The sequence below is a fragment of the Ovis aries genome, chromosome 1, assembly GCF_016772045.2.
Source record: "Ovis aries strain OAR_USU_Benz2616 breed Rambouillet chromosome 1, ARS-UI_Ramb_v3.0, whole genome shotgun sequence".
NCBI lineage: Eukaryota > Metazoa > Chordata > Mammalia > Artiodactyla > Bovidae > Ovis > Ovis aries.
Genome location: NC_056054.1, coordinates 6,941,762 through 6,967,861, shown reverse-complemented (window position 1 = coordinate 6,967,861; position 26,100 = coordinate 6,941,762). Strand labels below are relative to the sequence as shown.

The following is a 26,100-nucleotide window of genomic DNA, read 5'->3' as shown; positions in this document are numbered from 1 at the left end:
ACGGCTCTAACATCTCTGCCAGTTAGGCAGGACAGTTGCTGGTTTTCACCCTAAGAGGGTCTCCCAACTTGAACATGCTTGTTACTTCCTGGGTGCAAGGCCAGTTTTAGGACTCAGGTTTCCCAGATGGCTTAGTGGTAAAGAATCCGCCTGCCAATATGGGAGGCAAGAAATGCAGATTTGATCCTTGGTTGGGGAAGATCCCTTGAAGGAGGAAATGGCAACCCACGCCAGTGTTCTTGCCTGGAAAATCCCATGGACAGAGGAGCCTGGTGGGCTACACTGTGTGGAGTCACAAACAGTTGGACACGACTGAGCACGTACGCACATGCAAGAATGCACACGTGGAAAGCTGTGGACTAGGCCTCATCTGGCTGGCGGGGGCTGCAACCCTCCAGCCATGTCACCAGAGTTGACCATCCCTTTCAGAATCTTGCTTGGGAACAGGAGGGTGGTCCACTTCCCCTTCATAAGCAGTCTCTCGTTTGAAGGCGGGCCAGGTGAGTGTTCTATGGCTTAGGAAGCATTTTTGCACGTGTGCTCAGTTGCGTCCAACTCTTTGTGACCCTGTGGGCTGTAACCTGCCCAGTAACTCTGTCCATGGAATTTTCCAGGCAAGAATACTGGGGTGGGCTGCCATTTCTTTCTCCAGAGGAGCTTCCTGACCCAGGGATCTACCCAGAGCCTCCTAAATCTCCGGCATCTCTTGCATTGCAGGCAGATTCTTTACTGCTGAGCCATCAGGGAAGCAGAAACCATTTTTACCTATTTATAAAATAGGTAAATAGGAGGATTTTCCCTATTGGAGCTGATGGCAGTGAGTCTTTGGTGATCTTCCACCACTTCCTTGTGGGAAAGGTGTATTTGTGGCATCAGTAACAAAATCATGGAACATTCCAGAAGTGGGCAGTCATAATTGCCTTATGACTATTACTGTATTACAGGCCTCACTCCTGACAGATCCAGAGGTGAACCGCTTTATGAACGATCACGTGGTAAGTGGTCCCGTTTTCTTTTGCCAGATACCAACACATCCTCTTCTGATCAAGCCAGAATGCACTGAAGCCATGTCATAGGAGATAAACCCCTGAAATACAAAATATTTTAAAGGCAAATGAGAAGAACAGTCCTGCATAAACTTGTTTTGCACATCACTGAAAAGCTGACTTTGAGGCATTGAAACTCACTTGAAATTTATCAGGATTCAAAGTATCAAATCTGGCTGAGAAAATTAGCACTGACCTCCCTCCTGTCCCAGTGTGCAACATTTTCTAAAAATCCCAAGCTCTTATGAGCTCCTCTTTACCCTCCACCTTCAACTGTACTTTTCAGCAAGCAGACAGAGCTATCAGTTATTTAGTTTCTCCCTTTTATAATAAGTTTTCTATTTAACCATCATGATGGCTCTATAAACCAGGAGTATTATCTGTTTACACAGAAGAGGTGAGTAACAACTCATGATGTTTGTTGTGACACAAAATGCTCACCCTCTACTGATTGACAGTTTCCTCCTTCAGCTTCGCAACCATCTCGACAGGGAGTGCTACTTTCCTTCCCATTTTGCAGATGAGCAAACTGAGGCTTAGTGAGCTTCTGTAACTTGTTCAAGGCTTCACGGCCAATGTAGAACTTTGATTCCGGTGGGGAGTGGCAGACACAGGACCTAGAGAGAGATCTGTCAGACTCTGAAGCTTCTGTTTTTCCCAGGCCACTTGCCAGAAAAATTGTGAAATTTACTCTCTGATCAGAGTTCTCTATTACAAGAACACAGGTATCAATGTTTCATCGCACTCAGTGTCTGACCATCCTTCAGCTTACTCCCAATTTGTCTGAAGTACTAAAGCTTACAGTACGAGGCTTGCTTACAAGAAGGGCCTAAGTTTAGACCTCCTTCAGTGTGCCATTTTGAAATAAATGCAGTTATTCTAACAACGTGACCACTACTGAGAACAGTTTTGAACACTTGTTTTTGGAATCACCTGCAGATTCTAGGGCCCATTCTTTTCAGCATCAATAGTGTTGGAAAGCATGTGCTCTTGGATTTACTTCTGGAAATAAATTCAGTTGATTAGATTAATGACCAACTTCGGTGCCTTAGCCGTCTGTTGTTATTGTTCAGTTGCTAAGTCATGTCCAGCTCTTCGTGACACCGTGGACTGCAACACACCAGGCTCCTCTGTCCTCCACTAACTCCTGGAGTTTGGCTCAAACCATGTCCATCTATTGCGGTGTGTCAAATGACCACACAGCCTAGCAGCTTAAAACAGCAACCATTTACTGTCTGATAGTTTCTGGGTCAGGAACCCAGCAGTAGCTTGGCTGGGTGTTTCTGGCTCAGAGTCTCTAGAAGGTGCAGGGAAAACATTGACCATGGCTGAGACCTCATCTGAAGGCTTGACTGGGCCTGAGGGACCCACTGCCCAGGTTACTCAGGTGGTGGTTGGCAGGGCTCAGTTCTTTGGGGCTACTGGACAGAAGGCTTTGGTTTCTTAGCATACCGGCCTTTCCCCAGGGCTGTCTGAGTGTCCTCAAAGCATGAAAACTGACTTCTGCCAGAGAACATGATGAGAAAGAGATGGAGAGAGAGGAATGAACAAGCCACAGAGCATCCAAGACACACAGTCTTATATTTCCTGATTTTGCAAGTGATATAGCATCACTTCTGCGTAGTTTATTAACCACACACACTGACCCTGGGCCAATGTGGAATAATACTCAAGACTGTGAATTCCACCACGTGTCCATCTTGGGGGTGGCTACCACACTGGGATAAATGTCATTTGGGACAAATATATATATATATATATGGATATAAATTAATGTGACGGATCCTTTTTATATTCCTTGGAAGATAATCCCAGAGCTGAATTCTAAAAATATTTTGGGCTTTGGGACCATCATTGACTCGGATGTGCAGCCATCTCGGAGATTGCTTTGAACATGACAATTCAATTTAATTCAACAAATGTGTGTGACAGGCCCTGGGCAGATCCCACGGAGAACGGAGGGATCAATGTGACAGTCCATGCCCTCGAGGGCTTACAGAGACGCGTTCAGCTGTAACACCAGGCGGGCGAGAGCGAGGGAGGCTTGACAAGGAAGATGAGGTCATCGTGTTCCTGGGGAGCCTCTTGGCAGTAGGGACTCAGATGGTGCTGGTCACAGTCCTTCTCATTAACGCATAGTCACGCAGTCTGCGTTGTCTGAGGTCTAGATGTGAATGACAGAGCCCCTATATTCCCTTTCTGTCTTCAGAGATGAGAAGAAACTTTCCTCTTGGAAATAGGAGGTACTCGAACCCGTGGCCCAGAGCAAGAGTAAACCCTGGCTTTGAGTGACAGCCTTGAGGTAAGGGAACACGCCTAAAAACACGTGTAATTAGAAGTAGAAGCTACTGGAAAGAATGCCTTATAGCCGCTGCCCCTGCACCTCCAGATGTCTGCAGTCCACTCATCAGCTCGCATCTCACCTCCCACCTCTCTTCTCTCCTCCCGGATCCTGATCCTCAACTGTCCCTTCACTCTTTGCCCTGTGGCTTTTGCATGTGCTGCGGTCAATGTGTTCATATTTCTCCACTTTCAGAGCAAAAATTAAACAACGAAGAAACAGAACAGCCCCTTTCTTGACTCAGCTTCTTCACCCTAACAGCTGCCTCCTTGTCTCCCTCCTTCCTTGTCAGATAACTTTTTCAATGATGTGTGTGTATTTGTACTTGGTCACTCAGTTGTATCAGGCTCTTTGCGACCCCCACCATGGACTGTGGCCCACCAGGCTCCTGTGCCCATGGGATTTCCCGGGCAGGAATACAGGAGTGGGTTGCCGTTTCCTTCTCCGTGGGATTTTCCTGACCCAGGGATGGAACCTGTGGGATGTCTCCTCTGTCTTCTGCATTGCAGGCGGGTTCTTTACCCGCTGAGCCATTGGGGAAGCCCTAAGCTTCTTGACAAAATTGTAGTCCAAGGCTGCTGCCGTTACCTGCCCACCTACCATCACTTTTTGGCTTTTTGCCAACTAAATATTAGCCCTTCGAATCTCTGATGTCTCATCTGCCTTCCTTTTCTTGATCAGTCGTTTAAATCCTGACGCCCGTTCTTGCGATCTCCTTCACCCAGTTCTTCCCTCCTCTATTACCTCTTCCACATGCCTGCTTTCCAAACACACATTGCTCCCCTCGCTGCATCCTGAGATCCAGGCTCTAAAATCAGCTGCCCACTGCATGCAGGTGCGGTGAGCATCCTGGAGCCCTTGACACTCAAATGGCCTCCTCTTCAGCCTTACTAGAGGCATCACCACCCACTGCATCTTCTCCTGTTCAAAAATTTATAGTGTAATTTGCTCTTTAAAATTTTTGTTGAAGTATAGTTAGTTTACAGTGTGTGTTATTATAGTTTCAGATGTATAGCAAAGTAATTCAATTATATACATATGTATCTATTTTTAAAAAAATTCTTTCCCATCATAGGTTATACAATCTTGGCTCTTCTTTACCCTTCATCTTCTCCCAACATCCACAGGGGTCTGATCCTATGGATTTTGCCCACATGTTTTCTCTGGCTTTAGCCCATCACCACTCACATCATGCCATCTTGCCTCAGCTCCTGATTCCACACTGTCCACCTTTCACGTGGCCCTCAGGTTTATCTGGAAGTGCAGAGACTCTGACCCTTCTCCATGCAAACCTCATGCACTCAATTCACTTATAAGACAAAGTAGAGACAGACCATGAGCCGAGAGGAAGGACAGCCCACTTACCCTTGTGCTGGAGGCTGAGCCCTGGTTCTGCAAACCCACACTGGGCACCGCTGGGCCTCATGTGTGTGTATAATAAACTCCCAGCTACCAGGGCCTGGAGCAAAGGCAGTTTTGTCTTTTTAAAGCCTCCCAAGTACTAAAGGAATGTGACGAAGGCACCCAAGAGGGATTTTTGGATAAAATTATACTTATAGACTCAGAGAACATTCATTCTCACACACAGACACACATAAGTTAATCATGAAGCTTGCGCTGTCACAGGTTTTAAGTTTGCATAACACTGTATGCTTTCAGGATAAAGTCCAAATTCCCTAGTGCGGCCCGCAAAGGCCCTTGTGGTCCGTCCCTTGCCCACTTCTTCAGCCTCATCGCTGCCAAGTCCGCCAGCCCCGAAGCTCCGGTGACACGGAAATACCTGCGGTTTCTTCTGCTGAAACCTCTATCTGGAACATGAAAAAGTGAAGTGAAAGTATTAGGTGCTCAGTCATGTCCTACTCTTCTGCAACCCCATGGACTGTAGCCCACCAGGCTCCTCTGTCCACGAGATTCTCCAGGCAAGAATATTAGAGTGGGTTGCCATTCCCTTCTCCAGGGGACCTTCCCAAACCAAGGATCAAACCTGGGTCTCATGCACTGCACGCAGATTCTTTACCATCTGAGCCGCCAGGGAAGACCTACCTGGAACATCCACCTGGCTAATTCCTTCTCCTCACTTATATCTCAGCTCAGCTCAGCATTACTTCCTCTTAAGGGTCTCCCCAGGTCAGAGTATTGTCCATTTATGGACTCCACTATTGCTGGGAGAATTACCAATAACCCCAGATACACAGATGACACCAGCCTTATGGCAGAAAGTGAACAGGAACTAAAGAGCCTCTTGATGAAAGTGAAAGAGGAGAGTGCAAAAGCTGGCTGGAAACTCAGTATTCAAAAAAGAAAGATCATGGCATCCCACCCCATCACATCATGGGAAATAGATGGGGAAACAATAGAAACAGTGAGAGACTTTATTTTCTTGGGTTCCAAAATCACTGCAGATGGTGACTGCAGCCATGAAATTATAAGATGCTTGCTCCTTGGAAGAAAAGCCATAGCTTGCTCATAAGCAACCTAGACAGCATATTAAAAAGCAGAGACATCACTTTGCCAACAAAGGTCCATCTAGTCAAGGCTATGGTTTTTCCAGTGGTCATGTATGGATGTGAGAGTTGGACTATAAAGAAAGCTGAGTGCCGTAGAACTGATGATTTTGAACCGTGGTGTTGGAGAAGACTCTTGAGAGTCCCTTGGACTGCAAGGAGATCCAACCAGTCCATCCTAAAGGAGATCAGTCCTGAATGTTCATTGGAAGGACTGATGCTAAAGCTGAAGCTCCAATACTTTGGCCACCTAATGCGAAGAACTGACTCATTTGAAAAGACCCCGATGCTGGGAAAGATTGAAAGTGGAAGAAGGGGACAACAGAGGATGAGATGGTTGGATGGCATCACCGACTCGATGGACATGAGTCTGAGTAATCTCCAGGAGTTGGTGGTGGACAGGGAAGCCTGGGCTTGCTGCAGTCCATGGGTTTGCAAAGAGTTGGACACGACTGAGCAACTGAAGTGAACTGAAGTCCCCATGACAGGTCGCTGCAATTACCCATTTCTCCTCTGCTTCATCTGACTTCCCCAGGTCCTCCAGGGAAGGGCTGAGATAACTTCTGTTGCCAGTATCTCCCAGGGCCTCACACAGAGCCAGGCACCCAGCAAGCAACAGAAAGTACTTTTTTTTTTTTTTTAAGTGGATGACAGAATCTTTCATTTTGGATATTGAGCTTCTGTTATCAAAAAAGTCAGCTGAGCTTAGTGTGATTAATTTTTAACAGCCGGAATTTGAAAGAGGTCAACTGACATTTTAACTAAAATCGAAGAGAAATTTACCAGCAAAGCTGTATAGGATGAAAGATGCAAATGGTAGATTTTCTTTTGAATCTATGAGCACCCTAAAAATAACAGCTAACTTCAGGCTGAGATCAAGAGAGTACTCATTACAAAGAAACAGACTCATCAGATTCCTTTTTTATAAACTTAAATCATATCATTTGCTTTACAGAACATTTTCAAGGGGAGAAAATACAATTCTCAATGGATTGACTGTATGTTATTTATTAATAATTATTCTGCATGTATATATATTTATATTTAATGATTATATTATATATTATACATATTATATAATATATATAATGATTATATTATATATATAATGATTAATAATGATTATACTGGACGTGTGTGTGTGTGCATGCCTAGTTACGTCCAATTCTTTGAACGACCCCATGGACTGCAGTCCACCAGGCTCTTCTGTCCATGGGATTCTCCAGGCAAGAATACCGGAGAGGGTTGACATTTTCTACTCCTGGGGATCTTCCCTACCCAGGGATTAAACCCAGGTCTCTTACATCTCCTGCACTGACAGGCAGACTGTTTACCACTGTGCCACCTGGGAGCCATATATATAATGATTTGATTTCTGTAAAGAAGTTGATCACTTAAGATGTCTCTTTAAAGGCAATACACACCAAAGGGCAAATGCTGCTGTCCTGGCCTGGACGTTGACCTTGCCTATCCTCCCAGTTATAACCCTGCACTCCCATGACCCTCAGCAGGGCAGGATCCCTACAGTCCTAAGATAAGGGCTGCATAGGGGGCCCAGTGAGGAGGCCAGTCCACCGTGTCTGGAGTCTGGTTCCAAGCTTTCTCTGCCGCTTTAGGAGGGGTGAGGATGACGCAGTTCTTCAACCCCTCAGGCTCAGTTTTTCAAAGATTTACGATGATTATTTTTACTTTTGTCCCTGCTAGACCATGAACTCTTTGAGGATGTGTTCCTTGTTGTCCTTATTATTTTAGTTTAGTAACAAGAAAATATGATTAATAATATGCCTGTACTGTTATTAATAACAATATATTAGATCCTAATGCTAAAAATAATGTCTGTAATACAGTGAGTTCCCTCAGGTTGAAAGAAAGGAATGAACCAATGCAGGATCAAATACAGGACTCTTTTCAAATTGTGAATGACATGCTTCTGGTGGGGAAAGGTCTCCAGAGGCAGAGCCTTTGGTTCATCTAGAATCAGAATCCTCAGAGCCTGGCTTAGTTTCTGGAACAAATGAGGAGCTGAGGAAGTATTTTTGTAATTTAATAACCACTGTTCTAGGGTTCTTTCAGACCGCTAGAAGATTTATTTAATATGTGGGAGTGGGTCGTGAAAGAGAGTGTTTCAACAAAGAGGTCTGAGATTCTTTTTCTTATTTGCTACTTTGAAATAGGAATCGGGGAAAGCAGGTCCCAGCTCTCATGTTGAAAGGAATCTGTTTGAGAGGCTCACACTGTCTTGATCTCCACAGCTGGCCTAGTTCTGATTTCTGTACAGGGCAGTGGTCCAAAGACTACAAACCACACTGCCTGCACCCAAACCATGGTCACGCGAGCTATACGCGTTCCCTAAGGCTGCAATGTGGATTAGCGTGGAATTCCTACCCTATGGCTTCCTTCGTAGCTCAGAGGTAAAAGAATCCTCCTGCAATGGAGGAGTCCTGGGTTCAATCCCTGGGTCAGGAGTATCCCCTGGAGGAGGAAATGGCAACCCACTCCAGTATTCTTGCCTGGGAAATCCCGTGGACAGAGGAGCCCGGTGGGCTACAACTTGTGAGAGTGTAAAGAGATGGACATGACTAAGTGACTAACCCACTACCACCACCTATCCTGTATGGCCAAGAGCAGCGGAGGAGGCAGTTACTGGTGGGATCTGTTGTCAATAACCGGTGAGAAGGAATCAGTCTCCTGACTTTTGTCCAACAAATATTCATCAAATGCCTGCCTTTTGCCTGGCCCTACACCAACGATCAGAACTCTCAAGGGTGCCTGGGTCTGTGTTTGTACCTTTCCACCATGCTGCCTTATTTAAATCCTGCAACTGTCCAAGTGAAGTATCATTATTATTACCTCCATTTTGTAGATGACAAAACTGAGGCCTTGGAGGCCCCTCCTCTCAGAGCTGGTGCTGAATTGAGATTTAGTTCCCGATGTCTGTCTGTCTGTCTGTCTCCAAAGTACCTCTTTTCCTTCCTGCAGTACTCGACCTCATGTCAATATCTCCACACTTAGAAAATAGCATGAGGGAGCAACACCTCAAGGATCATTTGTTTAAGAAATATTTGTAATGTGCTGGGTGAAGCGCATATGGAGGATGACCCAAACACCCAAGCCACCACGGTGAGCCTGCTGAGTGATTTCAATGTTCAGAAGTCAGGATTATTAGTCATAACCTCTTGTCATGATTTCCAAGATAGCCTACCCATCGGGAGAGACAGACTCCCATGCAAGATAGAAGAGCCCAGTCAGTGTCTGGAGGTGGAAAACTAGATTTCCTCACCCTCTGCTACGACACTCATCCCCTGCACGTGCTTACTGACTGCCCCACCAAGCACAGTGCGTTCTCACTACTTGCAGTAGTGATGTGCTACAGAGATGCTGCAAAAGTTGAATCAGTGAACACTGAACCCCCTCTCCTGCGGGAAATACAGGGTTAAGTTCCTATGAGCCTTTGGTCACATTTTGTCCAGTAATCTGTATGCATCCTTCACGTGTGTTTCTGTTGAAAGATGTCTTATTTAATACATATGGTTGATTTATTAATATGGGACTCACAGCCACGGCCCTGTTACTCCTGCCTGAAGGAGGCTTGTCTCATGGATGTATGTTTTCCATCAGGCACAGCATGGTCTTCTCATGCTCAGGGCACTAGACAGCACTTGAGGACTATATGTGGGGGGCATTTTAAATAGCAAAATCACCAACAAAAATCACAGAAAAACAAAAAACGTGGCACCAAATAGACCCAAGAGGACCTTGTTTACAGCATGAGAGCCAAAACCGAGCAAATGGCCTCGTATGAGCTCACTTGGGAATGTGTGCAGTTTTTCTTACTCTGAACATTCTAGAATGACTAAAAAAGTGGCCCAGAAGGTAAAGAATCTACCTGTAATTCAGGAGACCTGGGTTCGATCCCTGGGTCAGAAAGATCCCCTGGAGAAGGGAATAGTTACCCACTCCAGAATCCTCGCCTGGAGAATCCCATGGACAGGGGAGCCTGGTGGGCTACAGTCCGTGGGGTCGCAAAGAGTCAGGCACGACTGAGAAACTAACACTTTCAGTTTCCAAGTAAAGAGCAGCCAGAAGACAAATCTCTGTGCGTAACGAGGACCTGCTCTACAGTGGGCTCCCCACGCGCTTATCCCTAGTTTCTCTGGAATCTCTCTTGTTCCTTCCCACCTGCTGTCTGCACCTGCTGTCCCCAGCACCTCTTTCAGGCATTGGCTCTGTATCCACCCTTTGGCTCCATCTGGCTGTTGTCCATCCATTTCCTGCTGAGCCTCGCAGCTGAATTTCATGCTGACGAGCACTCCCTTCTTCCCTGAAATCCTCTGGCTCCTGAGACGTGGCCTCCTTGGCCCTCCTCTCGGCCACAACCCCCAGTGGATACTCAGTGCATACACGTTTATCGAATAGATGAATGGCAGATGAATGAATGAGTAGTCCCGCCTCAGATGACCCCGGTCCTCCCATGGCCAGGCTCCCGCCAGTCTACTCCTTACCTGACTTGACTGGTTCCCTCCCTCTCTCATCACCGGCACCTCCTTAGTTCAGACTGAGTCCAGGATCTGGTTGAGCCTTTCCTCGGGGACACTTCCTTCTCTGAGACTTGGCCTTCCTTCCTGGGACTGCATTTCTGTTGCGTGGACTCCATGATCTCGTCTTCTCCCAGCAGGTGTCTCTCACGCCCCCCTTTTTTTTGTTCGGGGGACTGGCTGCTTTGCATAGTTTCTCTAGCCTCTGGTCCCTCTTGGGTCCCTTTTCAAGCAGCGCCCAGGAACGCTGGGTCCTGTGCCTCCACAGTAAGAGTGTGAAGCGTGTGCCACAGGGTCTAACCCTCCCCTTCTTCTCTCTTTTAACAGCAAAATGCATTGGAAGGAATAGAAGTTCCAATGAAGAAAGATACCTCATGGATTGTGTAATTTTCTTTTGATCAATTTCAGTCCCTAATAAATGGCTTACTCTTCCTCTTTCATTGCTTTTTTTTTCCCCCAAGTAACTGGCATGTATTTGCTTCCCTGGCAGCTCAGATGGTAAAGGATCTGCCTGCAACGCGAGAGAACCAGGTTTGATCCCTGGGTTGGGAAGATTCCCTGGAGAAGAGAATGGCAAACCACTCTAGCATTCTTGCCTGCCTGGAGAATCCCAAGGACAGAGGAGCCTAGTGAGCTACAGTCCATGGGATCACAAAGGGTGGGACATGACTGAGCAGCTAACACTATCTATCATCATGTGTTTAGAGGAGAAGCTAATGTCATGAGGACAGTTCACTCAGTATGTGTCTTTTCCCACGGGCTTGCTGACCCCCAAAGGAAGGTGACACTTGGAGACCACCTGGGCTGAGCTAGCATGTGCAGCTGTGCTCAAACAGGGGGATGGCTGGAATCATTCCCACGTGCATGCTGATAGCACAAATCAGAGTGTTTTTGGTGCCGGAGACATGACCTGACAGACTCCCACCTCAGGGTCCGAGACTACTGCTAGGCAAGGACTGGACATTTCCGGTGTAGTGTTTGTTTAAAACTATAGCACGCTGGTTGCAAAGAAGCCTGCCTCCAGGAAGGGCACCAATCTGGGGCCTGTTTCTAAGTAAGCAGCTTGTGGGACAAAGACCTCAGTCCCTTGGGTTCTTTCTTGGTGATTCCTGTGTTGGCAGAAAGCTCACTTTGCTCAGCGGGCAAGAGGGCTCACTAGTTCTTGGCAGTGATCGGGACTTCATGAAAGATGGGGGTTGAGTGTGGGACCCACGTGCTCCACTTGCTCACCAAGGCTATTCCTGAGAACAAAGTGACCGTGACCCCATGGCTTTCCTTTGGCATGGCCCTGTCCTCAACCGTGGGTGGAAGGATGTGGCCACCACTAGCCTCCCTCCCAGCTCTGACCTCTGCGGGAACCTGGTACAAGACCAACCTGTCAGTCAAAATATCATTGTGCCACTACCGCACACATTGTGAAATGGATATTTCGGGATATCCCCATCTCGAGATCTTAACAAAATCACATCTGTGTGTGTGAGATCAGTTGCTCAGTCGTGTCTGACTCTTTGAAACCCCATGGACTGCAGACCTCCAAGCTCCTCTGTCCAGGGAGTTTTCTAGGCAAGAATTCTGGAGTATTCTTGGCAATCTCAGGATACACAGGTTCGACTCCTGGGTCTGGAAGATCCCCTGAAAAAGGAAATGGCAACTCACTCCAGTATTATTGCCTGGGAAATCCCATGGACAGAGGAGCCTGGTGGGCTACAGTCCATGGCCTCGCAAAGAGTTGGACACTACTGAGTACGGACATGCACACAGACACACACAGACACAGACACAGATACACACACACACACACACACACACACACACACACACACAGAGTTTGATGAATAAAGTAGTTGCTCAGTCGTGTCTACATCTTTGCAGCTCCATGAACTATACAGTCCATGGAATACTCCAGGCCAGAATACTGGAGTGGGTAGCCTTTCCCTTCTCCAGGAGATCTTCCCAACCCAGGGGTCAAGCCCAGGCCTCCTGCAATGGGGGCAGATTCTTTACCAGCTGAGCCGCAAGAGAAGCCCGAATAAAGCAGAGGAAAAAGGAAAGAAAAACAAGCCATCTCTCTAGGCTCCCCGAAGCACTAGGTGGCAGAATTTGCTCAGCACAGCTCTGCGGGCTACCAGCTGGGACTGGCTTGGTGTTGTTGCCCGGGCCCCGTAACTAGGTCACAGTTAAATTGGGAAACGTGTGTTGTCCTGTGGACAGAAGCTCAGGGGCTGTTGCTGCTTCTTCAAAGGCAGGGCTGTGCACGGCCGGCAGCTACTGCAGGCGGCCTGCTGTCCCCCTCCCTTCCTATTTTCTCTGCTCTGCTGTGTCATGAGGGTTCTCGTTCTCTCTCCATCTCCTGCTGGGCCAGGACCTGCTGGGACGTCACCCAGTTCAACACTGGTGGCTCAGATGGTGTGGTTCCTACCTCCAATTCCAGGCTATGCACACTCTGCTTTAAAATAGCTTTTGTGGTAGCAGAATTCCCATTTTCAAGAAAGTGCAGAGCTTTGTTAAAAGAAGCATCATGTTAAAAAATAAAACAAGAATGAAGTAACGCCACTTGCAGCAACATAGATGGATCTAGAGGTTGTCATACAGACAATAAGTAAGTCAGACAGAGGAGAAATACTGTATGGCATCCCTTATACAGGGAATCTAAAAGAAATGATGCGAGCGAACTTACAAAACAGAAACAGACTCACAGACTTAGAGAAGGAACCAAATGAGGCCTGGGCCAGCTGTGCTGGATTGAAATCGTGTCCCCCGAAAATACATGTCCACCCACAGCCTCAGAGTGGATTCTACTCTGACACAAGAGAACCTCAGAATGGATTCTACTCTGACACAAGGTCTTTGCAGACGTAAACAGTTAAGATGAAGTTATGCTGGATTTGCTGTTTTTCAGTTGCTAAGTCGTGTCCAACTCTTTGTAAAACAACCAACTGCAACACGCCAGGCTTCTCTGTCCTTTGCTGTCTCCGAGAGTTAGCTCAAACTCATGTTCATTGTGTCTGTTATGCTATCCAACCATCTCATCTTCTGTCTTCCCCTTCTCCTCCTGCCTTCAATCTTTCCCAGCATCAGGGTCTTTTCCAATGAGTTGGCTCTTTGCATCAGGTGGCCATAGTATTGGAGCTTCAGCTTCTGCATCAGTCCTTCCTATGAATGTTCGGGGTTAGGGTAGTCTCTTGTAACCAGGAAGGGTTAATTTTGAATTTATGATGGATCAGCTTCTGTATATATATAAAGAAAACTGAGTGTCGAAGAATTGATGCTTTTGAACTGTGGTGTTGGAGAAGACTCTTGAGAGTCCCTTGGACTGCAAGGAGATCCAACCAGTCCATTCTAGAGATCAGTCCTGGGTGTTCATTGGAAGCACTGATGTTGAAGCTGAAGCTCCAATCCTTGGGCCACCTAATGCAAAGAGCTGACTCATTTGAAAAGACCCTGATCCTGGGAAAAATTAAAGGCAGGAAGAGAAGGGGACGACAGAGGACGGGATGGTTGGATGGCATCACCGACTCAATGGAGATGAGTTTGAGTAGACTCCAGGAGTTGGTGATGGAAAGGAGGGCCTGGGGTGTTGTGGTCCATGGGGTAGTGAAGAGGTGGACATGACTGAGAGACTGAACTGAACTGAGCTTCTGTGACTTTAACTCATTTTTGTTATTATAAATATACATAATGGCCTGCCTCAGGGAGTTAACCTGAGCCCACCTGTGAAGGACAGTAAGGAAGTGAAACTAACACATCCCTTGCCTGAGGCCTGCCATTCTCTAGGGGACATTTGCAAGAATTAGATAGCCTTTTTACTTTGTTTCCGCACTTCCTCCCATCTCTAATCCATAAAAGAACCTGGCAACCAGGCCCCCTACAAGAGGGTTATTTTGAGGCGCTAGCCTGCCATCTTCTTGATAGTTGGCTCCAGAATAAAGTCCCTTCCTGATCCCAGCACCTTGTCTTGGATTCATTGACTTATCTTGCGGTGAGCAGACTGAACTGTTACTCGATAACAGTCCTAGTCCAGTGACTGGTGTCCTTATAAGAAGAGGAGACACGGAGACAGAGGGGAGACATCCGCGTGATGATGCAGCGGAGATTGCAGCGATCTGTCCACAAGGATCTCCCAGGATCGCTGGAGTCCAGGAGTCAGGAGGGAGGATGGACAGCGTCCCCTTCAGAGGCTGCAGAGGGAACCGCCCTGCAGACGCTTCCAGACTGTGAGCGAGTAAGCCTCTGCTGTATGAAGCCACCAGTGTGTGGAGCTTTGTTGCGGCAGCCCGGCCTCCCCCCTTAGTCTATATCGAGTCCCAGGAAACAGCCACACATTGTCCCCATCAACACTGCAGGGCAGAATGGCCCCCAGGGCAGCCCTCCCTGACCCTGCCCCCAAAGCCTTGGGTCAGCTTTTCTGCTCTCTTCACCTCCTGGGGGCAATAGGACCCAGTCCAAAGTCTGCTTCCTTCTCTTCATTTCGGGCCTCAGCTTGATTCTCTCCCTGGGCTCTGGGCTGAGAATTAGCATCCTCTCTCCACTCACCCAAGGGTGGGTGCCCATAGCAAGGCCACCCTTCTCTCCAAAGAGACCTTTCCACCAGTGTCCTCCACAAGGCCTCTCTCTGATGCGTAAAAAACCCCGCCTTGCTAAAAGACCCAGGTGTTGGGCCACAGCTTCCTTCAATCCCTTTGAAGTCGTGCATCTGGGGGCAGTTTGGGGGTTTTTCATGGTCACTTTGGTCCCCCAGTTCCCTTCTAACATCCTACTACAGGTGTATATATATATATATATATATCAGTTCACTTCAGTTCAGTTGCTCAGCCGTGTCCAACTCTTTGTGACCCCAAGAATCGCAGCACTCCAGGCCTCCCTGTCCATCACCACCTCCTGGAGTTCACTCAGATTCACGTCCAACGAGTCAGTGATGCCATCCAACCATCTCATCCTCGGTCATCCCCTTCTCCTCCTGCCCCCAATCCCTCCCAGCATCAGAATCTTTTCCAATGAGTCAACTCTTCGCATGAGGTGGCCAAAGTACTGGAGTTTCAGATTCAGCATCATTCCTTCCAAAGAAATCCCAGGGCTGATCTCCTTCAGAATGGACTGGTTGGATCTCCTTGCAGTCCAAGGGACTCTCAAGAGTCTTCTACAACACCACAGTTCAAAAGCATCAATTCTTCGGCGCTCAGCCTTCTTCACAGTCCAACTCTCACATCCATACATGACCACAGGAAAAACCATAGCCTTGACTAGACGGACCTTTGTTGGCAAAGTAATGTCTCTGCTTTTCAATATGCTGTCTAGGTTGGTCATTACTTTTCATCCAAGGAGTAAGCGTCTTTTAATTTCATGGCTACAATCACCATCTGCAGTGATTTTGGAGCCCCAAAAATAAAACCTGTCACTGTTTCCACTGTTTCCTCATCTATTCGCCATGAAGTGATGGGACCAGATGCCATGATCTTAGTTTTCTGAATGTTGAGCTTTAAGCCAACTTTTTCACTCTCCTCTTTCACTTTCATCAAGAGGTTCTTTAGTTCCTCTTCACTTTCTGCCATAAGGGTGGTGTCATCTGCATATCTGAGGTTATTGATATTTCTCCCGGCAATCTTGATTCCAGCTTGTGTTTCTTCCAGTCCAGCGTTTCTCATGATGTACTCTGCATATAAGTTAAATAAGCAGGGTGACAATATACAGCCTTGACGTACTCCTTTTCCTATTTGGAACCAGCCTGTTGTTCCATATCCAGGTCTAACTGTTGCTTTTTGACTTGCATACAGATTTCTCAAGGGGCAGGTCAGGTGGTCTGGTATTCCCATCTCTTTCAGAATTGTCCGCAGTTTATTGTGATCCGCACAGTCAAAGGCTTTGGCATAGTCGATAAAGCAGAAATAGATGTTTTTCTGGAACTCTCTTGCTTTTTCGATGATCCAGCAGATGCTGGCAATTTGATCTCTTGTTCCTCTGCCTTTTCTAAAGCTAGCTTGAACATTGGGAAGTTCACGGTTCATGTATTGCTGAAGCCTGGCTTGGAGAATTTTGAGCATTACTTTACTAGCATGTGAGATGAGTGCAATTGTGTGGTAGTTTGAGCATTCTTTGGCATTGCCTGTCTTTGGGATTGGAATGAAAACTGACCTTTTCCAGTCCTGCGGCCACTGCTGAGTTTTCCAAATTTGCTGGATATACATATGTATACAATATATACATATACATATGTATGTATATAAATATTTTTATGTTGTTTTGTTGGGACTGTATAAAGTTTATATTTGTTGTTGTTGTTTAGTTGTTCAGTTGTGTTCAACTCTGCAACCCAATGGACTGTAACCCACTCTGTCCATGGGATTTCCCAGACAAGAATACTGGTATGGATTGCCATTTCCTTCTCCAGAGGATCTTCCAGACCCAGGGATCAAACCAGCATCTTCTGCATTAGCAGATGGATTCTTTACCCCTGAGCCACAGGGGAAGCCTATACACTGCTTTTATATAGTATTCCACAGGGGAAGCTTATATACTGCTTTTCTAATTGTAATAGTTTGAATTATGCTCCTATCCACCCTGCAAAAGACATGTCTTCCCAGAACCCATGAATATAATCTTATTTGGAAAAAATATCTTTGCTGGCATTATTCATTTAAGTTTCTCAAAATGAGATCACCATAAATTGAGGATGGGGCCTAAACCCGGTGGACTACAAGGAGATCAAACCAGTCAATCCTAAAGGAAATCAACCCTGAATATTCATTGGAAGGACTGATGCTGAAGCTGACGCTCCAATACTTTGGCCACCTGATGGGAAGAGCTGACTTATTGGAGAAGACCCTGATGCTGGGAAAGATTGAGGGAAGGAGGGGAAGGGGGCGGCAGAGGATGAGATGGTTAGATAGCATCACTGACTCAATGGACATGAATTTGAACAAGCTCTGGGAGATAGTGGAGGACAGGGAAGCCTGGGGTGCTGCAGTACATGGGGCTGCAAAGAGTTGAATATGACTTAGTGACTAAACAACAACTAATCCTGGTGACAGGTGGCCTTATAAGAAGGATGAGGTGAAACAGAGGTGCAGGTGATGTGGAGAGAAGGCTGAGATTGGAGCCATATCGTCCCAAGCCAGCAAATGCATTGAACCTCCAGCTGCTGGGAGTGGTTCTCCCTTAGAGCCTTGGGTGGGAGCCGACCCTGCCAACGGATTGGATGACCCCCTTCTTTCTAGCCTCCACAAGTGTGCGAGGATAAGTGTCTGTGGTTTTAAGCCGCCCAGTTGGGGTAATTTGTTACAACAGCCTGAGAAAACTGACACTAATTATATTATAAACATTCCCCCACTCTATTAGATCTTGTGATGATTGTTTTTAATGACAGCGCACTATTCTATAGTATAAGGAAGCCACTCAATTCTCTGTTGTAAAATATTTAATATTTGAAAATTGAGCTAACTAAACAAAAAGGATTACATGCACGTGACATTCGTTTTAAGTGTGTGATCATTTCTGTAGGAGGGTTTCCTAGGGATGGGACTACAGGGGGGTGGGACTTCTGGGGGTTGGACTGTGTACATCTTTCAGTCTGCATAAGCCTATTTTGCAGGAAGCCTGTCACTCAAGGCCTGTAATTTCTGCAAATATTATTTTATGCTAGTTGGTACAAAACTTGCAATAACCGTGTGACTCACTTATATAACAATACTCACAAATGCTATCCTTGTGAGCTTGAAACACAGCCTTCTATAAACAAGGCACCGCCTAGTACGTACCTCTCTGGGTCATCCATCTGATATATTTTAGTCATAATTAGTACACATCCCTCAGCTTTGGCACCAGATATATATCAAAATGTGTTTCTTTGTGCCTTGTCTTTTATTGGTCTCAACTCTAAAAACAAACCCCGAAACATAGCAAGTCATCCTTAAGCATCCAGAACAAATGTGCCTTGGGTCAGGTTCCTGCTCTGTCCTGAATGCTTAAAAACATCAACGTAACAGAGGATGGAAGTAATGTTAGCACAAAAAGTCTATGGGCATCTCTGCCGTGAGGAGATGGTAGAAAAAAAAATCACTGAAAACTGTATTTATCTAGATTCAAAGGATCTGGGATTCAACTTGCATTTTGCCAGCATGTAATTATTATTATTTTTTGGTTGCTTCCCTGGTGGTAGAGTGATAAAGAACACACCTGCCAATGCAGGAGACTCAGGTTTGATCCCTGGGTGGGGAAGATCCCCTGGGGAAGAAATTGGCAACTCACTCCAGTATTCTTGCCTGGAGAATCCCATGGACAGAGGAGCCTGGCGGGCTACAGTCATGGGGTCGCAAGAGTCAGACATGACTTAGTGACTAAACAACAGCAATAATTATTTTTACTTTAAGAATGTTTGTATCACTTAACCTTGGTGACACATTCTGCATCATGAGGGTAGTGGGCTAAACAAACTCTAAGATTGCCAAGACTCTACCTCATGTTATTGTTTAAATGACCCATTTGAAATGCATTTGCACGTTTATTTCTAAGGATTGAGGCAGATGTGTCTGAACCACATGAAGTCCCCATGCATCATTTGGAGATGGTCTTTGGAGTCAAGACCTTGCCAGAATAACAACCACAAAGATGACAACCGAATTTAACTGATGCAATCATACCAGCAGTCTCATAGTTTTTTCAGTTGACTAAAACATTTGATTTTTATTTGAACTGCTATCTTGATACACAGATTATAATTAGAGACAATAAAATAAACCGTGGAATCATTACCCGACTAGCTGTGGTGTGTCATTTGTGAGTTTATAAGAGACTGTGGCCTGCCATAAGCTTACAAAACATGTCTATATAATTCTGACTTGGGATCTGAAAATGACTTGAAAACTTAATGTAGAAAGAAACTGATCAGTGCAATCAAATAGGAGATCCGTTAGAAGTCTGTTATCAGCTTGTTATTAGCTACTGAATAATTAGAACATGAAAGAGATGGGAATACCAGACCACCTGACCTGCCTCTTGAGAAACCTGTATGCAGGTCAGGAAGCAAAAGTTAGAACTGAACATGGAACAACAGACTGGTTCCAAATAGGAAAAGGAGTACGTCAAGGCTGTATATTGTCACCCTGCTTATTTAATTTATATGCAGAGTATATCATGAGAAATGCTGGGCTGGAAGAAGCACAAGCTGGAATCAAGATTGCCGGGAGAAATATCAATAACCTCAGATATGCAGATGACACCACCCTTATGGCAGAAAGTGAAGAGGAACTAAAGAACCTCTTGATGAAAGTGAAAGAGGAGAGTGAAAAAGTTGGCTTAAAGCTCAACATTCAGAAAATGAAGATCATGGCATCTGGTCCCATCACTTCATGGCGAATAGATGAGGAAACAGTGGAAACAGTGACAGGCTTTATTTTTTTTGGGGCTCCAAAATCACTGCAGATGGTGATTGCAGTCATGAAATTAAAAGACGCTTACTCCTTGGAAGGAAAGTTATGACCAACTTAGACAGCATATTCAAAAGCAGAGACATCACATTGCCAACAAAGGTCCGTCTAGTCAAGGCTGTGGTTTTTCCAATGGTCATGTATAGATGTGAGAGTTGGACTATAAAGAAAGCTGAGCACTGAAGAATTGATGCTTTTGACCTGTGGTGTTGGAGAAGACTCTTGAGAGTCCCTTGGACTGCAAGGAGATCCAACCAGTCCATCCTAAGGGAAATCGATCTTGGGTGTTCATTGGCAGGACTGATGGTGAAGCTGAAACTCCAATACTTTGGCCACCTAACGTGAAGAGTTGACTCATTTGAAAAGACCCTGATGTCGGGAAAAGTTGAAGGCAGGAGGAGAAGGGGATGACCGAGGATGAGATGGTTGGATGGCATCACTGACTCAATGGACATGAGTTTCGGTAAACTCTGGGAGTTGGTGATTAACAGGGAGGCCTGGCGTGCTGCGGTTCATGGGGTCGCAAAGAGACACGACTGAGCGACTGAACTGAACTGATACACAAATGTACAACACAATGCATAAGCACTCAAAGGCACGCACACCAAAAACTATGATGGATGCAGAGTCACAGTCCCGCTTGCTTTTTCTTGGCATCTTTGTGCCACCGTCCCCTTTTTGGGAAAAATTAACAGCACTGTATATCGGGAGGAAAGGTCCGATGCAGTAAAACTATCATCAATAAAGATGACATTTCCACATAACATCCTTTTGAAGTTAATGAACAGCCAGTACACATTGGTCCTCAAGCTGCCAACTGTAATCCTAAGACCCAGGGACAATTTACCTAAATTACTTAAATTTATTTTTCCTTAATATTATGTTACTATTTTGTCATTTAGTCACTAAGTCTTGTCCTACTCTTTGCGACCCCATGAACTGGAGCCCACCAGGCTCCTCTGTCCATGGGATTTCCCAGTCAAGAGCACTGGAGTGGGTTGCCATTTCCTCCTCCAGGGGATCTTTCCAACCCAGGGATCAGACCTACATCTCCTGCACTGGGAAGCAGTTTCTTTACCACTAGTGATACTTGGGAAGCCCATCCTGTGCATTATAGGGAAGAAAGTAAAGAGATAAGAGAAAGCTGTAGTCTCTCCCCTCCCCTCCCTGCCACATGCCTAGACTTTTCTCCAAGAGTGTAGACTCACTCTTCGCCTCACTTTCAGGGAGCCCGCGATTCCTTCCTAAATCAACACACCTCTTTTTGTTGTTGTTCTGGACATTAAAGAACAAAGTTACTAAGTCATGAATCAGACAACCTGGTTTTAACACCTGGAAATAATCCTGAGCAGGTCATTTCTATTTTTTTTTTCTTAATTTTATTGTAGGGTTGATTTACAATGTTGTGTTAATTTCTGCTGTACAGCAAAGTATTTCAGTTATAAATGTATATATTCTTTTTCGTATTGTTTTCCACTATGATTTATCACAGTATATTGAATAGAGCTTCCTATACTATACAGTAGAACTTTGTTGTTTATCCATAGGATCTATACTAGTTTGAACAGGTCATTTCAATGTCACTCTGAAAAACTTAGTGTCCCCAGGCCTTTGCTCACTCATCTGAAAATGAAGGTAATAACCCTCATCCAGGACATTTTCTGCCTGAGCTGCACCCCAGCTTGTTATGGGGGACCAGTTAGATTAGTTGAGTGCCCACTATGTAAAAGGCACAGTGCCAGGGGGGAGATACAAATGTAAATTGTAGGGCATTATCTAAATGTCAGGTCTTGGTACCATTATAAAAACACTCATCTGGAAACTACATCAAACATTTTATTTCTTCTTCAACTACTGTCATCTTCCACATCCATAAACCCTCCAGCTCTTCTATTACCCACATTAGTGGTAAAGACAAAATGCCGTCCTTTCATGCCCTGTCACCTTCCTCACTGAGCAATAACCGTGTCAACCGGAAATTTTAGAAAGGTCACTGGCTGAAAGCCCTGCATCATTGGGTTTTTTTTTTTTTTTGAGTGTCACTAAATATTATAAGGGATTGATGTCCCCATAATCTCAAGTTTTGTTTTCTATTTAATAAGTCAGACACAGATCAGAAAAAACGCAAACCTTTACTTTCTGTGTAAGGTAGTAGTCAGTCAAAAGAGATTAAGCTGCTTCTGAGTTGTTTACCTCTGAAAATGGCATCACGCTAGTTAGAAACATCCTTTTCTAGGTTATGGGCTGAATTTTGTCTGCTTCCCCCTCTCCAGAAGAAAGATACATGAGGTCTGAAGCCCTGGTGACTCAGAATGCAGTGTGGTTTGGGAAAGAGGGTCACAGCAGATGTGATCAGTTAAGATGAGGTGAGGTCATCGAGGGGAAGAGCGGGCTCAAGTCCAGTGTGATCGGGGTCCTTATAAGAAGATTCCCATGTGAAGGCAGACACACGCAGAGAGGAAGCCACGCGGCCACGGAAGCCCAGACTGGGTCACGCAGCTTCAAGCGAGAGAACACGGAGCCTGGCGGCAACTTCCAGGAGGCAGGCAGAAGGAAAGAAGGGTTTCCTTACACATTTCAGAGGCCCTGGCCCTACTGGCACGCTGGCCTCTGACTTCCAGCCCCCAGAACTGTGAGAGGATGGGCTTTTGCTGTTTGCAGCCATCCAGTTTGTGGAACGTTGTGAGGACAATCTTAGAAAATGAATACAGTGTGTAAGACATTTGGGGAAAAGAGAGCTTCCAAATGATGCTGTATTGTTATGTATTTCTGGGTAACGAACTACTTAAGCTTGGCAACTTAAAATGATACACCTTTGTCATCTCATAGTTTCTATGGGTCAGGAACCCGAGTGTGGCTTGACTTGCCCCGCGCAGGCTGCGCTAGGGTATCGGCCGGGGCTGGGGTCTCACCTGAGGCAGGGTCCATCACCAGCTGATGGTGGTTCAAGGTCCCGGCTGCAGGTAGAGTGTGGGCAGCAGACGGGTCTCAGGTAAGCTCCGGAGACCAGTGATGCTGGCCTCGGGTACTCATGAAGGAGAGTGAGCTCATCACGATAAAACAAGTGAATTTTTCAGAGACAAACAATGAAAAGTGTATTTTTATTTTTTTTCGACTACAGGTATTGACCTTTATTTGGTAAAGGAAAACAGTTTTGACAATTGAGTTACCAGAGTCTTAAAAATACAATTATATATAAAGAATTCTTATTTTCTTAAAAGAACTACTGTTTTGAACCAAATATGGGCTGGGTATAGTTTATTTACATAATGAAACTGCCCTTGAACACAGCTTAAAATGTCCTCATCTCAGTCAGTTTTTCTCTTCTTAGAGTTAAATGCCTCATATCATCATCGTGCTGAATTCCTCAGTATATTCCATATCATTTCCTTGGGAAGCAGGGAATGCCTGTCTTCCCTCAGAAAGACACTGATAACATGGAATTTTTCTTACTACGTTGTGTGAATATTCTCACAACTCCTACCTTCTGCTCTTTTGAGATGTGCATTTTGCCACAACAGGAAAAAGCACACCACTAGGACCTTGAAAACCTGTTTTTTGATACCAACCGTTACCTCCGTTAAGACTACGTGTTTGGTACAATGGAATATTAGTCAGTAATTTAAAAAGAATGAAAAAAATGCTATTTGCTGCAATATGAATGGACCTGGAGATTGTCATACTGAGTGAAGTAAGTCAGACAGAAAAGGAGAAATATCATATGACTTCCTTTATATGTAGAATCTAAGAAGAAATGATACAGATGAACTTACAAAACAGAAAGAGACTCACAGACTTAGAGAACAAATTCATGGTTGCCGGGGGAAAGATGAGGGCAAGAGATAGTTTGGGAGTTTGGGAGGGGCATGTACACACTGCTGTATTTAAAATGGATAGCTGACAAGGACCTACTGTATAGCACATGGAACTCAGCTCAATGCTGTGCAGCAGCTTGGATGGGAGGGGAGTTTGGGGCAGAATGGATACATGTATATGTATGTCTGAGTCCTTTTGCTGTTCACCTGAAATTATCACAACATTGTTAGTTGGCTATACCCCAATACAAAATAAGAAGTTATACATATTAAAAAAAGACTACATGTTTGGTTATCTTTTTCTGGAGCACTTGTATTTTTGGAAATATGATATTTTTAACTATGCCAAAATAGGTTTGATGAAAGATTAAAGAAATTAAGCTATCTTATGACTTCCTTTTGTGGTATCTTGGGGAAATCAGTGGTGAAATCTCTGTCCTCTCAAATCCTGGAACTGAAGGGAAATTGAAAATAACAGCAGACCTGACATTTAGGGCAAATTTATTGAATGACTGACCTGTGTGACCTATTCCATTACTTTTCCAGAGGAAGCTTATTCATGCATATATTTAAACAGCCTTTAAAATACCTATTGGACCTCTACTATATGTCAGGTGCCATGCATGGCACTGGGGATACAAAGATAGTGAGAAACCAGTTTTCAATTGAGCTTTAAATGGCATGAATGATTCAGAGCCCTGTACTCTGATTTCGGAAGTTTCACTTAGAAACACAAGTATCAACTAGGAGTCTTGTTACCGATGGATTGGAAAAATTATCTTCCAGGTTGTCCACCAAACTGTAGTAGAGACCCTGGTGAACATTTCTGCCCAGGTCTGCAACAGATAGGAGAATCTCTGTGGTCTATGTGCAGGAGAAGGAAGGGAGAGGGAGGGGGAAGAAGGAGAGAGACAGAGAGAGATAGAGAGAGAATGTGTTACTTGAAGACTATGCCTTCCTACCTTCCAGGGGGCCAATGAGGTGGGCAGGGCTCAGCTGGGTGGTTGTTGCAGGTTTGGCTCCTGGTTAATACTGCATCAGAGCTGTGGGTCTCTGTGGGGCACATTGGAGGAGAGAGCCTCCTGCTTGGTTCATCGATGGGGACATTTCTCTTATCTGAATGGCCTGTCTGTATGGCAGGGCAACATCTAATTACATCTGCTCCTCTCCTCTCCTGTGAATGGCCTTCCTCCCCTTCGGAGCCCCAGGCCCGGATCCCATTCCTTACTGTAACCGAAAGTGGGGTTTGGCTGCTCGCTGCCCAAAAGCCAATAGAGAGGCTGGAAAGGAAAGTTTGCTTAATTTTGGATGCTGGTGACTGCAGGGAGGAGGCAGGAGTGGACTCCTGTCCAAAGGCTGACACCCCTCCCTGCAACCGGCAATCAGTGGGAAAGAACTTCTATAGACAGAGGGAGGGGGCCATATGGAGAAACAGCAAAGTCAGCTCTGACAGTCATCTTGAAATTGATCACTGGTGGTCTGACCAACATCATCTTGATTGCGTTAAGTACAATCAATCTTCAGTTCCAGACTTGGTTTGTTCCCGTTTCTGTGAGGCCAGTTCTCGGAATTGTGGCAGCTTCTATTATGGCTACGGAGAAGGCAGTGGCACCCCACTCCAGTACTCTTGCCTGGAACATCCATGGATGGAGGAGGCTGCAGTCCATGGGGTCGCTAAGAGCCGCTGAGCGACTTCACTTTCACTTTTCACTTTCATGCATTGGAGAAGGAAATGGCAACCCACTCCAGTGTTCTTGCCTGGAGAATCCCAGGGATGGGGGAGCCTGGTGGGCTGCCGTCTCTGGGGTCGCACAGAGTCGGACACTACTGAAGTGACTTAGCAGCAGCTTTATGGCTACAGTCTGGTCATTACGTAGTTAACTTCTTTCATCTGGTGGGGGTTTCAGTACCTACAGGCGAGCTCACAGAATATGGCTCAGAAGGTTATCTGTAGTCCTTGAGGAGGTCCTTGACTATACTTAAAGACTAAGCTGTTATTATCTGGTCTCCTTTGACTGTTTTCCTTTGTTTCTGCATTTTCTCACTTCTCTGATCAAACTTACTCTTTGGTGAAAGTTTCTCCACAAAGGTAGGCTGAGGACATGGGATAGCCGGTGGGGGAAGGACCACAGGCTCTGTTCTGTTTCATTAGCTCAGGATGGCACATTGCCTTGGTCCTTATATTTTCAGAACCTGTATGTATGAAATTAAATTTGCTTTTTCTCCCATTACTTTGTCTCACATCAATTTAATTATTAGACCAGCCAAAGAACCTAAAAGAAAAGAAAGGAAAGCTTTTCCACCTGACAATAGAAAAGAAAAGCAAACTGGGAGCCTTGCAGAAAGAAAGCATTGCTGATGAAAGCAGACCAAAGCTTATGGAGACAGGACTGAGAAAGACAGGAGAAATGAGACCAACATGAGCCGAGAGTTGTAAAGA

The 26,100-nt window shown here is 45.5% G+C and overlaps 1 protein-coding gene across 3 annotated transcripts in view; it reads left to right on the top strand.

Annotated features, from left to right (window-relative positions):
* Nucleotides 1-26,100, top strand: part of SPP2 (secreted phosphoprotein 2) — a 553,934-nt gene that overhangs the window by 16,099 nt on the left and 511,735 nt on the right. The window contains exons 6-8 of one of the 3 annotated variants that reach the window (XM_012172538.4): nt 945-995; nt 3,256-3,348; nt 10,754-10,858. In XM_012172538.4, coding sequence (XP_012027928.3) covers nt 945-995; nt 3,256-3,338 — 134 coding nt within the window. In that variant the 3' untranslated portion in view covers nt 3,339-3,348; nt 10,754-10,858. 3 annotated transcript variants of the gene reach the window in all.